This window comes from Micropterus dolomieu, linkage group LG23, assembly GCF_021292245.1.
Source record: "Micropterus dolomieu isolate WLL.071019.BEF.003 ecotype Adirondacks linkage group LG23, ASM2129224v1, whole genome shotgun sequence".
NCBI lineage: Eukaryota > Metazoa > Chordata > Actinopteri > Centrarchiformes > Centrarchidae > Micropterus > Micropterus dolomieu.
In genome coordinates, this window is record NC_060172.1 from 9,694,861 (window position 1) to 9,713,250 (window position 18,390).

The 18,390-nt window shown below is 38.4% G+C and overlaps 1 protein-coding gene across 2 annotated transcripts in view; it reads left to right on the forward strand.

Moving 5' to 3' along the window:
- The window catches only part of doc2b (double C2-like domains, beta), a 125,847-nt gene that overhangs the window by 70,081 nt on the left and 37,376 nt on the right, over positions 1-18,390 (forward strand). Inside the window, exon 3 of one of the 2 annotated variants that reach the window (XM_046040257.1) lies at positions 8,594-8,617. The exons of the other annotated variant lie outside the window; for it this stretch is intronic. Within the exon in view, the coding sequence (XP_045896213.1) occupies positions 8,594-8,617 (24 nt within the window). The remainder of the gene's footprint in view (positions 1-8,593; positions 8,618-18,390) is intronic. 2 annotated transcript variants of the gene reach the window in all.

Below are 18,390 nucleotides of genomic sequence, written 5' to 3' on the forward strand. Positions count from 1 at the left end.
CAGATTTTTACATGTACATTCCTCCCACGGGCAGTTCAAAACCAGAATATCTCATAGATCTCCAATATGCTAGCTGGAGCTCACGTTTCTCACTGAACAACAGAAAGTAGGAAAGTGGTAGCTCTGTAAGAGGAAATGAAAGAGAAGGAGGCATTACAACTGTTCATTTGTTATGATGTGTTGAGTGTTTATTATAAAATTGGTTAAGACTACACTTCATCACTTCAAGCTACACTTTTTATTACATTTTTTCTAAAAATTAGGCACTTTAGTTTACTTAAATTTAGAATTTATTATTTGAATAGTTATTATTTATTATCCCTCCAGTTTGATGTGAAAACTGACTGAAATATTATTTGATTTGACAGTCCGTTGTTGACTAAAAACATGTGTTGATACAACTATAGGTTATAGTACTGAATGATAACGCAAGTTTGTCGTTTTGATGTTCCGGACCTTTGCTTCAGGAAATTTTCTCTAACTAGACCTCTTTGAAATCTAATTGAATACCCCTGCTCTACATGGTGGCCGTCTCAGTTGGCTGGATAAGGCAGGATGTGTGGGATCCTCATAACTCGAAGACAGATTTTTTTTTAAAAGAGTCTGGTCTAAATGTCAGCTTTGAGGGTGTTTCACTTTCACATAGTAGTTGCCCCTAGTGAGATTTTAGTGAATTGTACAGACATAGCCCTTGCTCTAAGACCTCAGACATCAATGGAGTGTTTCCCGAAACTACAGTAGGTTGAAACTGGTGATACTCAAAAACGTTTCTAGTTTTAAAGCTGCAAAGTAGATGGCATTTTCTTTGTGACTTACATCTGTATTTAATGAGGCAGAATTTCCAGTGGAAATGGGATGTTGTGGTGAGACACACTGGATCAAAGCAAGTTGAATACAGTGATCGCTGCCCAGATCTCTCACTTTACAGCCTCCTCATTAAACAAAAAGAGGAGAAAATGGGAGGGCAGAGCTTAAGAACGACAAAATCAATAATTAATTGAACTGATGTCCAAATTCTATACTGATGAGGGTGCTTCATTATCATGAATATGCCAATATAGATCAAGGGGAGATCTTCTCCAGCCTCTGTTTGCTACTCAGTGTCACTATATTAGGCAGCTATAGGAGAGTTGGTGTTATTGTTCACATATGAGCAGAGTTAAATTGAAATGACCATAACTGGTATTTCACAACACAGTGAAGTTTTTCTGTATGTTAAAATTACTTCATAAAAGTCTTGGTTACCTTTTAATCATGTTGGAGGTTTGAAGTTAGACTAAACTGCAAAAAGCGCATATTCCACCAACCAATTCACCCATGGATTAGTCTTTCTGTCTTTGTCATCCTGGCAAGATTTTAAAATCGGAAGTCTAGTTTGAGTAACAATTAATGTGTTTAAAGGCTTATGGGACACCAAAACACTGCGCAACAGTTTGTAATACTCACTGACATGATTTTACAACTCTGCACAGTTATCTCAGCAGCAATTATTTTATCTTTGGTTGCAACAATCACAAGGTAAACAACAGAAATTGACTGTACCACAAATGTGCACTTACATATACAGTATGTGATTTGCGAACGCAAAGCTTGCCAGATGAGGTTGCACTGCAGCAGAAGATGAGGCTGGTTCAACTTTTTTTTTTGCCTAGCGACCCTTGAAAGAGCCCCTTGCATTGGCGCCCCCACTGCTTCGGTGGACCGGCTCTATTTTAATGAACTGCAACAACTGCGTACAAAGTCAATGGCGTGTCGATATGAGTTAAAATTGTATTTGAGGGAAATAGTTGTGCCTATTATTAATCAGCTTCATACATGTACAGAGAGAAGAGGAAAAAGACTGGATGGAAATAATACAATGAACTGGAGGTAAAAATTTGCTTCACTTTCTGTCTGAACACAACTTGAGAGTAGAAAGGTAAAATAAAGAAAATATAAAACAGTTACATAAATATCCAACAAAAGTTAAAGTCAAGGGCAACTGGACTTGGTTGAAGATACTGGAAGACGTTTTGTCCCTCATCCAAAGGACTTCTTTAGTTCTGACTGACTGGGAGGGAAACTCAGCTGTTTAACCTCAGTGTGGTCGTTGGCCCGGGTCATCGATACAGCTGGTTCGTTAGTGTTCCTGGTTGCTTGTTGTCGTTAGGACTACCCGAGTCCAAGACTGAACGACCATCATTGGTATCTTCTCCTGAGGCCAATAGGTTAAGTTTGTTGAGTTTCCTGGGAAGTGATGAAAGGGCCACATTGTAAGTGGGGGATAAGTGGTGGCGTAGACCCCCTCCTCTGTTCAATGACGGCTTCTCAACCCTGGTGTAAATGGCTTCCCTGACACCTCTTTCAAACCATCCATCTTCTCTGTCTAAAATGTGCACCTGGTGGTCCTCAAACGAGTGTCCTCTGTCCTTCAGATGTAAGTAGACTGCAGAGTCTTGACCTGAGGAGTCGGCCCTTCTGTGTTGAGCCATGCGTTTGTGTAGTGGTTGTTTAGTCTCCCCGATATACAGGTCTGTGCATTCCTCACTGCATTGGACCGCATACACTAGATTGGTTTTTTTGTGTTTGGGTGTGCGGTCTTTGGGGTGTACCAGCATCTGTCTTAGTGTGTTCTTGGGTTTAAAAAACACAATGATGTTGTGTTTGTTGAAAATCCTCCTGAGTTTCTCTGATACTCCAGACACGTATGGAATCACCATGTTGTTGCGTTTGACCTTCTTTTCCTCCTCCCCTGTAGTTTTGTTCTTCTTGGATATTGTGGCTGTTTTCACAAAGGTCCTCCTCAGGTCCAGTTGCCCTTGACTTTAACCTTCGTTGGATAACTATGACCTGGATGAGTGAGAATCTTCATAGACAGTAACATAAATGTTTTTTGGCTGATATACACATATTATATACATGCTGTCGTCTCACAATGGAGCAACTTTAAACACCTCCCTGCTGACATGGTACTGCTCTCTTCCAGTCCTTTATCAACATCCTGAGACTTACTTAAAATCTACATGCTTTATTTAAGTAATGAGTTTGACTTAACAAACTAGCTATGATTCTTCAAAGTGAGATACGATATTTGTTCTTGTCATGTTATTTTTAATGCATTGTTGTAGCTGTATGTACTTTTTCCTCTTCTGCCCTCTAGCTCTAGTTCTTCAGAAGGCCCTGAGTGCTCAATATATATAAATTCTTATTTACATCAAATGATCAATAAGGTCGGTGAAATGAGGTCTCCACCTCAAATAGTTTTACAAACTTTCAAATCACCAAGCTGCAGTTTCTCTACTTACAAAGTTTATCACACAGCAATACACAGATCTAGAAGTTGCACATGGTTGGAAGTGGCAGAGTGAAGAGAGGGATCTCTGTCAGCAGGGGTTTTTACATTTATATGCTTTTTTAATCCAATACTGTGTAGAACCCTGCACATACTGTATGGCAATTTACAAGGCAGAACCTTTTTTTAAAAATCTTAAAGTAATTTATAGGACCATGTTACATATGTTTACATTTTACGCTGTGAAAAACCCCACAAAACAGTGAAATCATTTCACAAATATATGCAGTACTGTACAGCGTATGTTGTGTATGCAAATAGACATGGTAGAGGTAGACTTAATTCATCATAAATCCATTAACAAACCACTTAAAGTTATTTGAATGGCTTTGCAATAAGCTAAACACATCTTAGTACATACAGTAGTGTCCACACAGGCACTTTGAAAAGAAAAGCATAAATGGTGTATTATAAAGGTACTAGTACATTAATTCAGTGTGAAGGACAGCTTTACTTGTAGTAGTACAAACAAACATCAGCTATTCACCTTTTTAGCCCGAGGCAAACAAAATAGCCATGCGTTCCTATTTTGCAGCATTTCAAATTTCACAAAGTAACACCCTGCTACTTTCTTTCTTCTTTCACCTCCGCTCCGTCATGCAATAGCTTTACAGTGAACCTAAAATCAGGTAAAACAACATGGTCACCGTCATTGTCACTTTGTTCAACTACAGGCATATCATATTGTACTTCTCCACACAGCCATAAAATTATCCAAAGCACGGCTCACTGCAGGAGGCCTGTCTGTATTGTTCTGGTTACTCAGTTTCATAAGAACTGAAAAACAATTTACAATCTTACACCTCTCTCTAAAAAACTGCCAAGCGTTTACTCACTCTGAATTTCAACAATCCCCTTGAGCTTCATTGAAAGTAAGAAACAGCCTATTAACCGCTGACAAGTGCCCTGTGTCAGCCTTCAATCTCCTGGACCTCGGACACGGCAGCCTGGAAGGCTTACAACACTTTGTTGACGTCCACATCACTGCTCCTAAGTGGTTTCACTCACACCTGCCTTTTCCAATTTGTTATCTTAGCGGGTAACAGGTCACAACTGATCTGAGGTCTATTTTACATCTCCCTGTGTTCGGCTGTAGTAGGTTCTTAATTGTCCTCCCTGACTGCTGCTGGTCTCATCTAGAATAGTTTCTTCTGACTCTGTGGAAACATGCACACAGCAATTAAACATTAACCCTGCATGTTAAAAGTTTAAACAGGGGCTTTATTTGTTCATTTTTCCCCCTGTAGCGCCAAACAAAAAGTATGACCTTGATACCAAGGATTTTTTCAGTTCAGCGATTTCTGAAGAAGTTCATGGGTTTTTGGAAAAGTTGCTGTGGTCAAAAAGCGCCATTTGCTTCCTTCACAGTTGGCTATCCAAGTTTTTCAAATTTTGCAATATGTTTACTTTGCCCAGTACAAAATATTCTCTCAACTGAGTTATTGCAAATGCATGGTTTTGTTATAAAAAGTTGGGTGTTGGGTAACATAAAAATAGGATGTTTGGTTGCATTATGGGAAATACAGCTCTTCTAGATCTTGAGCCATACTAGGAACTAAAAGTCAAGTTATCTCTGCATGTCTGTAACAATCTTTGTCTTGGAACCGTAATACTAAACCTCTGGAGTACCTCTTTAGTCGTATAGTTGACTCTTACAAGATGTAATGAAGTATTTCACTGAACTTAGAGCCTTCTGAACTGTGGCTTCTGATCTATGGCAGACTAGTCTTCCATTATATTAGCAGGTGGCAATGGAACAGTGGATAAGACATACAAGACACACATACCTTTAGTGTGGGAGACCTGGGGTCAATTCCTGCTGCGACACGTCCACCATTGCGTCCCTGAGCAAGACACTTACAGTAACCCCTAGTTACTCCAGAGGTGTGCGACCTCTGGTATAGCAATTGTAAGTTGCCTTGGATAAAAGTGTCAGCTAAATGACTTACTATGTCAACCTGCTAAATGGTTTAACAAAATACATTTTGGAGGAAAGTAATTGCTGTCTTAATTACATTAACTGTCTTTTTTTCCATGTTAATGAGGTAGAATAAATAAATTATGCATTAAGAAAAATGTTAATTATGAGACTTTACATCTACTGCCATGCTAGAGGCTCTGTGAGACAGTACTTTTAACTAAAAGTACTGCAGTATGCTAACATACTCAAAACGATAATGCTAACATGCTGCTGCTAAGAAGGTATTGTCTATGGGTATAATGTACACCATCTTAGTTTAGCGTGGTGGCACGCTAACATTTCCTTAACACAGAGTAATGGCAATGGGAATTTTGAACTGATGATGGCTCAATGAACATGCTAAGTGATCACCAAAGTTATGACAATTCATCCTGAAGGTAATCCATTTCATAGTGAAAAAGACATTTCACAAAATAAAAAAAGTGAATCTCATGGTGGAGCTAAGAGGAGAGACTGTGTGAAAATGTGCGTAATTATCATCCCATTTATTTAAATACTGCTTTTCTTTCCTCTGCATGATGCCGGCTTTTCACTCCACTGTCCAGCGTGGCCATTCGGAACAAGTGCCCCGGCAAACATAAATTAGTAGTATATGGGAGGAATTGCAGTGGAAACTATAACAGGGAACAGAAATGTGGATGATCTTAACATTGTTATGATTCACATGTTTTTCAATCCAGCGTGATCAGCATTTATTTAGTTTATTGTCTTTATCAGATGTGCAAATTGTTATGCTCTCTAAAGGTGCCAGTATATTGTCTTCACAGAGCTTTACAAGGCTTTGTCTCCCTCATGGCTTGATATATGGCTGATTCACTTCCTCTCTATAATTGCAGTCATGCCTTGTCGTATCCCTCCCCGTCATCCCACACATATTAAAGTAAATAGCAGCGTAAAGAGCATTATTCTGAAGCAGCACCTCCCTCCAAACAAAAACAAGTTTCCTGCCCTTATCAGTGAATCAGACACTGTCTCACTATTCAATTGCAGATCCAAGACCTGTTTATTCAGCACCGCCTACACTACAACCTACCTTAACACTCCACCGCAGTCTTTCAATCTCTTCCTTCTTCTGCAGACTGCCCTTTCATTGCCCGGTACGCCCACACACTCGTGTGTGGGAGCACACAAACACACACACATTCTGGCTTTCTTTTACATAAAAAGGTTTTATAAAAACTTGTCTTCATTTGTAATCCCTGCATTACAGTAAATGGAAGAACGCCTGAGAAGTGCTTTCTTTATATTGTTCACATTGTCATATTTCAGCTCTAATTATTGATGGAATGTCTAAAGGACTTCCCCACAAGGCTATTCAAAAAGGATGAAGTGAGTAGCTGCTATGTCGTGGCGACAGCAAAAATCAATTGTGATTCAAATCTTAACAGCTAGTACCTTCTTGGACTGTGTCCTTGTGTTTATTTACGGTTACATTTGTGTGTGTCATCATCTTAAATTAATAGTTCAACATTTGGGGACATATGCTTATTTGTTTTCTTCATGAGAGTTGGATGAGAAGATGGACATCAATCTCATATCTGTTTTGTGCAAATATGGAATTTGGATGCAGTTAGCCTAGCGCAGCATAAAGACTGGAAGCATGGGGAAACAGCCTGGCTCTGTCCAAAGTGAAAAAAATATGTTAATATTGCCAACGCAAAATTCACAAATTAACATGTGTCTTATTTGTTTCATCCGTACATTAACAGAGATGTAAAAACTGCAGTTTTAAAAAGGGACGATAACATACTGTAACAATTTCTTGACAAATAACAGTTTATCCATCCGCCCAGATTCTCTGGCTATTGCACAGGTTGCAAGATTTGGTGAGTTAGCACGAGTTTTGGTTATAGTTTCCGTACAGGCATGATGGTACCAAACCTCTTAACCTCACTGTGATGAAAATACTGCCAAGATAACTGTGTCCCCCTGCTTCCAGTCTTTATGCTAAGCTAGTTTAAGCTACCCAGGTCCTGACTCCACTCTTCTCATCTTTCCCTCAGAGAGCCTATGGTAGCTCCACTTATGAACCTGCAGAGCTGCAGTCTCTTTTCATTCAACTTTCACTGTAAATTTCCAGCTAAACTGAGGCTTATCGTTGACCCTTTTCTCTCTCTCTCTCGCCTGTCATTCACCGGTCTTGTGCAGAGTTTAGCGTGCATGCCATGCTGCCGACAACTGCATGCACGTCGCGGTTCCTTGCGGGTCTATTTCAAGTAGCAGGCTATTTAAAAACGCTGTGTGGTTGTGTGGTTCATCAACGATGAAAAATTACCTGAAAGTCCCGTGAGGTGCGGCCAACTCGGCACAACACCAGTGAAGCTGGGGCTCAGTCTCTTTTGCCACTACACACATACACACTACTCCTACACATGCACACTAACAACCCAGGGTTAGGGTTACAATTTTGGATTTTACATTTCAAACATTTATTGAAAGTTTTATTCTTTTTACATTTTTTTACAGCATTAAACATTGAAATGTATATTGTAATAGGCTGTATATTAATTATTGGAAGAAAACTGGTAGCTCTATGTAAAATCAGACGTTGAGCACCCCCATATCACCAAAATGGCATGATCCTTGTTTCACTGCAAAGCTTCGACTGTGAGATTGACAGTCGAATCAGGCTCCGCCCATCGAAGCATGGAATCTTCGACTATTCGGGGTCAGCCCTATATTTTACATATGTTATTTACTTTTGCTCTCAGTGTTGGTGAAGGTGTACCACTCACCATGTGGAAGTGTTAACATAGTGGATGCGTTGAAACTTCTACTTAATTTCTCTGTCTTTATCAGGGAATTATGTGAATTTGTGGGCAGAAACACCTGCTGAAGTGATCCATGCCTTCCTTGAAGTCAACACGCAAATTCAAAGCTTTGGAATTCAGACTAGTTTACTTATTATCTCAAACTGGAATTCAATTAAAGCCAAATGTAAACAAATGAATAACAAGTGAGTGATGAAAATGACTGTATAAACAGAACATTGAAATTCAGCAGGGGAATTAATCAGTTTTCATTCTAATACTGTTTCAACAAAAGATATTCAGCAGCACTCTCAGCTGTGTAAACCAAACCATTTCAGAAAGCCTACTTTGACTTTTTCCCTTTTTAGTTGTTTCCATCTGGTGTTTTTTGTCTTGTTTTATATGCATGTTAATTTCATTGTTTTAACTTTAATTTCACATGATGATATTTGTCTTTTCTCCTCCACCTTACTCTTTTGCATGCTCTCATCGTCTCTGTGTGTCGCTGCTTTATGTTTGCTGGAAAAACAGCTTCCTGTCCCCAGATACAAGAAGGTAAGCCACTGAGATAAGCTCAAATCCCAACCAGTCCCTACCAATCAATGCTTAGTCTTATCCAACCAACATCCAAACCCAGTGAACCCTGACTTCATATACTGCTAGCTTGTGAGCCACCTCCACGGTCAAATTAATAGAACAGAGTAAAAAGTACAATATTTGCCTTGTAGTGGAGTAGAAGTATAAAATATCAGAAAACAGAAATTTCCTATTTGAGTAATGTACTTGTTACTTTCCACCACTGTCCATGTGTTGCATTAGAGCTGCATTGGAGCTATTATATCCATCAACAGCATACTTAAAATTCAAGTGTGCTTTATTAGTACAGTACATTGAGTACATTTTTTCTAATGTAACCACATTAAATACTCTACAACTAGTTAAAATGAATAGAGTGGGACACAAACAGTGATGGTGACACTTTCTTGTAGAGGTAAAATTGGACGTTAGTGCATCAGATGTTATGCTGCATTGTATTTAGGTCTCTTGAGGCTGCTGTCTGGAGTCTGTGCCTGTTCTGTAATGGATATCTATGGTATGATTGCTGAATTTTAACGAAAATTGGCAGCTTTGGAAAAAGGACCTTGCTCTATGATTCAGATGGACTGGCATCAAAAATATTCAAAACTGTTGTTTTAGATTGTTGGAAGGGTTAGGGTTTGTCCTGCAATGTAGCTACTGGAAATATATAAATAAGTGTGTCCTATATTTCTGCAAGCTTATCCATGAGAATTTAAAAAATAAAAATAAAATGCATGCAGCAGCATTACAGTGACAAGAAAGTTCCCATTACCTGTTTAGATGCTAGTTAGTTAGTCTCCTCGTGAATAAAAATCACAAATCAGCTTCTCTGCTATGTTTTCCCCCCAAACTCAATGACACATTATCAATGACATGACTGACACTGAAACAAATGTGTCCCAGTGTGACAACCCCCAACTCCAGCCCGCCCCTCTTTAAGCCTCTCGATCATTGACAACATTGACATTCATTGGTGATGAATGGGACCCATCTGCCAACTCTCCATATTGCCTACTTCCATCCCTCCTAGAACGCCTCAAGTAGCCTTGACCTGAGCACCTGCACTGATCCCAGGTGTCCCCTGAAGCATTAACCCCTTCTTTAACATGACTGTGTGTCAGCATCCTCTAGGTGAGATCAATGCCCTGTCTCACCCAGGTCCTGTTATCTGTGGCTCCTGTTGATTGATGTTTCCTCCACCTGCATGTTATCAGGCCAGTCAGATATGCTAATGAAGACATATGCCCTGGCTGATGAAGAGGCTGAGAGATAACACTGTGGAAAATAAGCCCCCACATACGGCTTGGAAAATACACATGAACCAAACATAAGTTACAAGGCTCTATATATAAATAAGATGAACATTTGATTAATCCTATGAGAAAAACAAAAGAAAACAATATAATGCACAGAACTATAAAAATAAAAATAAAAATAATCCAAACTGAATAATAACTAAACACATGTTGGATTTTCTTGCTCACAGATTATCCAAATGTTTTAACTGTTCACGTTTTTAAACTAAATGCAGTTCACAGTCAACATTCAATACAAATCTTGGGATTGTTGGAAATGCGTCTTTAACCCAAAATATGGCTTACTAAATATGAAATTTGTTTGTTAGTGCTGGAGGTATGCAGTACATCAATCTAATCAAAGTTGAATCCTCAAGCTGAACTGAGCTGAGGATTGAGGACTGAGTTTATCTAAACCACATTTTATTTGGTGGTAAAGTACAGGTTTCATGCTGTTAAAAATATGTGACTACTATATGGGCAGTAAACATTATTGAAATTTCAGCAACTACTTTAAGTCTTACTGTACCAACCATGGCCTAAACAAAGAAACATAACTCTGCAGGATAGTGTCAGCTAAATAAATGTAATGTTGGTTTATGTGTGGATGGACATGTTTACTGTGTAACCCAGACACGCCCTGCAATGGGGGTGGGGTTATTTACAACCTGTCTGAAAGCTCATGTTTCTTTCCTCATCTGGTTTTTAAATGTGCTGTTCCCATATTGCCGCAATAAATTTGATAGGTACAATGTTGTTTTTAGCACCAGGATGGATGATTATTTATACTCAAGACTTTGAAGACTTTTACTTGTAGTGGAGTCATTTTACCCTAAGTTAACGCTACTTTTACTTGAGTATAAGATCTGATTTTCTGTTTAAAAAACCAGAGTTTTCAGAACAACTCCATCACCAAACTGGACACCGCCACACATGCCAAGCCCCACTACACCCCTCATTTCCTCTGAATGATGCCATGGAAGCTCATCATTCTCAAAACAAAAAGAGCTCAACTTAATTTCACAGCATTTAAAGGCTGTTATTCAAGGGAACTGCTATGAATGAGTATGTGTGAGATGGGAGGTGTGTGGATACACTGATGCATGTTACCCATCTGCCTTCCGCAGTGGTCATTTTTCTCCAACCCTCGGTAATTATGATCAACCGGAGTATTCACAGTGTGCTCGCGCAATCAGCAGCGTGACACAGCTGTCTGTTCATCCCAATCCAACTCTACATAATGCCTCCGCTTAAATGATACCTCAGGGGTTTGCTGAAGGCAACAATAGAGGTAGATGAAGACAGCACATTAACCTCTCCAATCAACCCTCATTGTGCTATCTCAATAACTTTGTTGTGTGGAAAGTCCAAAAAATATGGCAAAAATGTCAGCAAGAAGTGTAACATGTCAACACCCAGAGGAGCACATAACAGTAGAAAATGAAAATCAATGAACAAAGAGCTGCAGGCAAAGTTACAGTTTTAGAAGATGTTAAGCTTTGAGCTGGTTTATATTCCTATTTTTTGCACCTAGATAAAAAAAAAAGAGTTCAGTTTTTATTTCAGATCAAATATGTTATATATAGCTGAATATTTTACATGTTTAGTTCGTCCAGGCTGCTGCTTGGAGAAGGGAGGAGAAGAAAAGAAATAAGATTGAAGAGAATGGGTCATGGTTGGTACAGATATTAATGTTGTAAGGCACTGTAGACAGCAGAATCTTTCTGCCTCTTAGCTTTGCCTTGTTTTTGTTGTTGAATTTCACAGTCCCCAGTGTGGCAGCAGGGCTACAGACATGTCTCAATGCATGCATCTGACTATAATTAAAGATATTTACAACCAAGGTTATATTCATGCCTATCCAGCATATCCACTAAAACAGCCTCCAACTAGAAGGAACACTGTACTCTGCTACACAAATTGTTTGACCTTAAGATGGACTGAATGGCAATGTTTAAAAACTTCCAAAACAAGATATACTAAATATTTCCAGCCGCACTGTTAAGCCCTCTGGCAACTCACGACTTGGCCATCATGACAAATTTTGATAGGTTTGTTTGTTTTATGTTTGACTGAAGTTATGATTTTATCACTGCTTTCCCAAGATGCAAACAAATAAAGACCTTGGGCAATATGTGAATGCACATTTAATGATGATAAAAGAAATATGGGGGCTTGTTTTGAGCTTAATAAAAAAATACATAGCCACCCAGTGGACTGCATTACTGATACATTTAGTCAATTATTCATTTTATTTGTTCAATGCAGTCTCTCATTTAATACGGATAATGTTAGACGAGTATTCACAAATATTATCTAGCATCAGAAGTGATTTTTTCTCCCTAGCTGCCTTGCTAACCACTATTCTTATACACTGTAGGAACAGCCAACCGGCTGTGTGTGGAGAGTAATCTGTAAAACATTTAGATAAACTTTTGCTGCCAATGGCTGTTGATAACTGAATAATGTTCACCAGTAATTACAGTATATTATCTATGACAAAACTAAACAACTATGTATTCACCTAACAGAGAGGTGCAGACTGGAATCTGTTAAATAATATTAGGATAAGTATTTTAATTTAATGGCATCCGTTGCGGGTAGTTGTTATTTGATGTCACATTATGGATGGGGAAGCCATTTCCCACACTTCAAAATCCATATTTGTTCCATCATTTACTGTTTCAGTTTGATTCATTCACTAAAATCTCTCTGAATGTTTCCAAAAACTAGACGAGAGAAGAGGGTTGATCAAAATGTTGATAAGCTTATCTGAGGTTTCTTATTAGCTTGCACTGACAGCGGTTAAGCTTAACAAGCAGCAAGGGGTAGAGTGGTTAATGCCCCAGGATTTGCCTCTCAGGCTAGATACAGGTTCTACATTATTAAAGGAAGTTATTTGCTATATGCAGCCGTAGAGGAAACATGTATGCACTACTCAGGGCTGAAAAACTACTGCCACCTCATCTCGAGTTTTTCCTGGTTAAAATTATTATTAATATAATAATAATAATGCTGCTGAAAATATGCTTAAATTGATCAATTATCATCTATCAAAGTATCAGGTTTCCATCAAGGAACATGATGAGGGTAATAATATTCCAAGAAAAAAATACTCTCAAATACTGCAGACATTTATAAGATATAATATGTGATGCATTCTTTCAAGTGGCTTTGTTGCAGTCCCTCATATCTGCTTTACTGTCTGAAAGCTCCACCTCATCTATTATGTCTGCACTGACTTTGTCTTGTAATATTAATGACTGAATTTACCATAAATTTACCACTTTTATCTCAGAATATCTCTGCTTTTGTTTAAAACTTAGAATGGCCCTAATACACAGTCATATTTGTTATGAATGTATACAAATGCAGAACACTGCATTCAGGTTGGATTGTTATTTTCTTACATTTTCTCACCTTTACTTTTCATGCATAACCTTTTAAATTTGCCAATTCAGCCTGTTAGCAAGAATGTTTATACCAGCTGCTGTTGGGCTGGCAGCAAAGTACATAAGCACTGACAGTGGAGTTTTCATTCATTAATTCACCTGTAACTGTATTCATATGTTGACACCTCACCTAAGATGCATCAAAACATTAATTATGCTTTATAGTATATGTCATATGAACATTGTCATGCTTCATTAGCATCAGAAAAATAGCCAGTGACTCTTCATTGTGGCTTCAGCAAGAATTACCACCATGTTGTATAACAAGGCCATGTGAGATACTCCCATTTCATCTTTGTTTTTATTTTTTACAGTAATCTGTAATATTACAGCTGGATATAAGCCACAGACAGTGGCAACAAATTCCAAAAAGGACAGGACTAGTCCTATCAAACAGCACATTTAATCCTGCTGAAGTCTTACTTGTGTAGACATACTTGTCCGTCACATACCTAACCTAAATGAAAACAAAATGACCCAGAGAGAATACCTCTCATCTAGTCAGTATTTCCTCATAAACTGATTTAATTGTCTGTTTTTCATAATGTCTCTGTCTGGACCTTCAGTGTCCTCCCTTGAAATGTCAGACACAGTAGGATGTGCTTTCAAAATGTGGACATGTTTAGAGAGTCCGCTAAAGAAATTAGTGTCACTATGGTTGTATTTTCTACAGACAGGATCTAAAGCAGCAGTGTGTTATTAGAGACACAGTTGAGTGTGTCATTTTGCTGCCAGTAATTCCTGCTGAGTGCTGGGCTTTGAGCCGAGCTCCTCTATTAAGCCTGATAATTGTGGGTGAAAAGACGTCATATTTGTTTTGTTTTTCCCTTTTTGGTCCATTAAAGAGAGAACATAAAGACAGGGAACAATTAAAATAATGGCACTAAGCTTGTAAAGAATATTTTTTTTGCATGATGGCTGTTTTCAGTGATGTGTGGATTCTTTATTATTTGCCAGATGAGAAATGAAATCTTTGTATTGTGAGATCGTAAAGACACTGGGTTATTATGCCTTATTATTCTTTATTCTGCGTGCTAATATGCTGTATATATGGTTTATTATCCAGGATGTCTAATTTTACTGTGTGTGTTCCTGTCTGTGGAATGCTGCAGTAACAAGTGACTGGTCATATAAGATAAAGTGAGAGCCTCATCTGCCAGTACACTCATAGACGCTACGCCTACACATGCGCACTGGTGACCCAGGGTTTGGGTTAAAATTTTGGATTTATTCAGCATTCAACACTGAAATGTTTATTGTTAATAAGCTGTATATTAACTTATTGGGAGAAAACTGGTAGCTTCGACTGTGAGATTGACAGTCGAATCAGGCTCCGCCCATCGAAGCATCGAATCTTCGACTATTTTGGGTCAGCTCTAATAATTTCAAACCTTCCATTTATTATTTGCTTCAATTATCCACGAAACACATTGCAAACCATAGTGGACAAACTAGTACAGGTGGTAAATATTTTCTACCATTGCCTTTTCCAACAACACTGAGGATGACATCTAATCTAATATTGATTGCATGATTTTGTAACCGAAGCAAACTTAACCACTACTGTTCTTGAAGCCACCATGAAAAGCTCCCCCTGCTGCTCAAAAAACTATAACATTTTGCGACAAATTGTAGTATACTGCATTTCTGTGTCTGCTGTGCACCCTGAGAATCAAGACAACAGTTTCTTCAGCAATCACACAGGGTGAATTCAATTGACAAAGAGGCACAGATAACAATTTCCCACTGACAGAAGCCTCAATAGACCAGAATTCCACACAGTGCAGCCATAAAAAAATAAAAATAAAATAAATCTACTTGCCTACAGACAGGGACACATCTCTCGCTTTTTCTATAGTATTACTAAAATACAGTGCAGGGAGAATGATTTACAACCAACTGTCTCTACTGCGTGAGGAAATACCTCCACAAAAAATGCTGATCTTAAACTGAAATTAGATGCCGTTTCTAAATCAACAGCTTCATGGCTGGCTGTGATTTCTCTCAAATCTTAAACATATGATGTACAAGAAGAAAGAATAGCGCTGCATTCTGCTACACAATATTTTTAACATTGTCACATTTCCGTGTGCTCTCCTTGACACACCAAATAAATATGAAAGATATTTTAAATTTAAAAAGTGTGAAATCATTTCTCTAACACGGTCAATTCTGAAGCCCCTGCAGAGTGAGGGGCAGGCTGTCTGAGAGTTGGCATATACAGACAGTACATCCAGCTAAAATGATACAGGAGCAGTTTAGTCCATCTTACTGTAACCTTATATCATGTTTCCCTCTGCATTTGGCCCCTTTAACCCACTTTCTTCACCCTCATACATTATTTTATGTCTTCTTCTTTACATATTTAGCTACACTCTATATCCACTGACACATAGCCTACTCCCACATTCACCTCAGCTCCTCTGTATGTTCTGTATGGTGTCTGTCTATTGTGTTATACTGTATGTTCTGTTTCTGTTGACTAAAGAAGGTGGGGGAAGAAAGCCTCTACTACAAACTCGAGTTGAGGGGGCTTTGGGAGAAGTGCCCATTTAAGAGACATGGTGGGTCTAATGAACTTCGGGATGAAACAAGTTGTTGATCAATTAGTCCTCTTTTACCTTAACGGAATAGAGGGTCTAAGGATAGATGATGTCGTATACTGAGGACTATTTGTGAGACTGGGCTATGTAAATAAAGACTTACTCAAAAAAATAAACTCATAGAAACTAAAGGCTAAATGTTCACTGTTACCTGTACAAATTGAATATCTATTGGTTTAAGAGTATTGGTCTGACATTTAAATTTGCATCCCTGAATGAAAGACGCAATTGAGTTGTATTAGGAGAATTTTTTCTTCCCCATAATTAAGACTAAAAGTCAGGGAAATCTCTACATCTGCTACTTCACTTTTGAGTAGTCTTTTGTTTTTTTAAAATCTCTCTCTCTCTCTCTCTCTCTCTCTCTCTCTCTCTCTCTCTCTTTCATGAGTCCCCATGCTTTATGGGAGTGCAATACTAAATCACTGGGGAGCCCCATTAAAGGGTATTCTACTAATTGTGCACATAAAGGTCAGTTCAGTCATGGACAGTACTCTGATCAAAAGTCAGAACATCTTTGCCTCTGCTGGTTTTTGACCCTTTCCTTCCACTTTCTGGAAGGAAATTTCTAGCACCCTTTAAAGACCAAACAACACACTATCTTCGATTTATTCATTTTGGACACATTGTGATAATTGTTGTTGTCATTTAACACATTTGAACAGAATTTATTTTAAGAACTTGTGCATCAACTCTGCTTACTCTAATTCAAACCAAACACCAATTGTTGTAATAGTAACTCATTTATCATTTATAATTGTTCACAACATTTGTCATATTGATATGTATGATTAACATATCAATTATCACAATTGTATGGGAGAGTGGCAACAAGGGATGGACCCAAATGCAGACAGTCAAGAAGGCAGGATGATATTAGTAATTTAATATTGGAGATAGCTTACAGGCAGGTCCAGGTGACAGACACTCAACAGCAAAGACAAGAACGCAACTAAGACTAACTGACTGAGGGACAGAGGATCTGTGACTGTATATGTACAGAGTGGCTGATGCAGGTGAGGAGGTGGGCGGGGAAGGCCAGCTGAGGTGATTGCAGAGCAGATGGGAGTGGCATAATATGTAATAACAGGAGAAACGTCTGAAGGCATCTGGTGGCAAGGTAAAGAATAACATCAATGGGGCATGTGAGAGTGGAGATGTGGCTGAATAGAGGAACATTGACGGGCATTGTGACACCAATTAAAATACAGTACATATCAAAACCTTGAAACATTACTTTTAGTGATTTTCATGTTTTTAAAGTGGTATTGAATGATCACATATTTTTGGCTTATGAAAAATTTTTGAACATGTAGGTAGAGTGTCAAAAGTCACTTTCATAAAGCTAAAGCAACACTGATGAACAGTGACCTTTGTGCTGTTACCTGACAGCGATGATATGATAATGGCCCACACTAATCTTCAGCCTATAAAACATACTCATTTGTGGATTAAATTTCAGCTTTTACCTTGAAAGGAGTTGGCAACCTGAAAAATCTCGTAACACCACATGGTCAAAGAAAAGCAAACAAAACCTATAAGTCCCTTTTTTTATGATTACATATGTTGATTGAGGTTTCCCAGCTGCAGTTTACCTCAGTTCTTCTGTTTATTTCTCTGAAAACCCTTTAGGTCCTTTCACTTTACTTTACTCAGTGGGCACCCACATGGTGTTGTTTTATTTGGTCATTGTATTAGTGACCTTTACATCCTGTTCCCTTTGAGTGTCATTGATTTGCTTTTCAAAGGAATATAAAAACCTCCTTTTTTCGGTTAGTTCCCCTATTCACTTCAGTGTTGATCTTTCCAGCTGAGGGTGGTACTTTACTGAATGCCTCATTCACTTCAGTGACACAGATTTGACTGAACCATTGAAGAAGTAGCATGTGGAGTATATACAAACATTGTAGGAGGAGAACATGTTGAAGAAAATCGGAAATAGGGCAACACTGCTGATATTTTTAATGGACTTCACATGCTGCGGATCTCACACTTTGAGCTGCTCCTTGTTAGACAAGTTAGTGTTCAATGCAGATCTAAATGGCAAGTGCAAAGCAAGACCCAACTTGTGTGAAAAATTAACCTAAAGTAGTTTAGATGGTGACTACATGCAGCTCAATTTGATGCTGATGCTGTCTGTATGTTGTGTTTTCTATCATATTTGGATTGATTGTGAATATTCAAGTTCTCCCGAAGATTATTTCCCATGATGATGATGATGATGATCCCATGATCGTTTGTTTAGTGCTGTCAGGTTAAAATTTTCCTTTGACCAACACATATCTTGAAAACTATTGGGTAAAATAATAGGTTCAAAATGTTGATGTTGATTGATGAGCAGTGCCGTCTATCCATGCATCCAACACTTTGGTCCACAGCAGGAAGTCTCTAGATTTTAATTA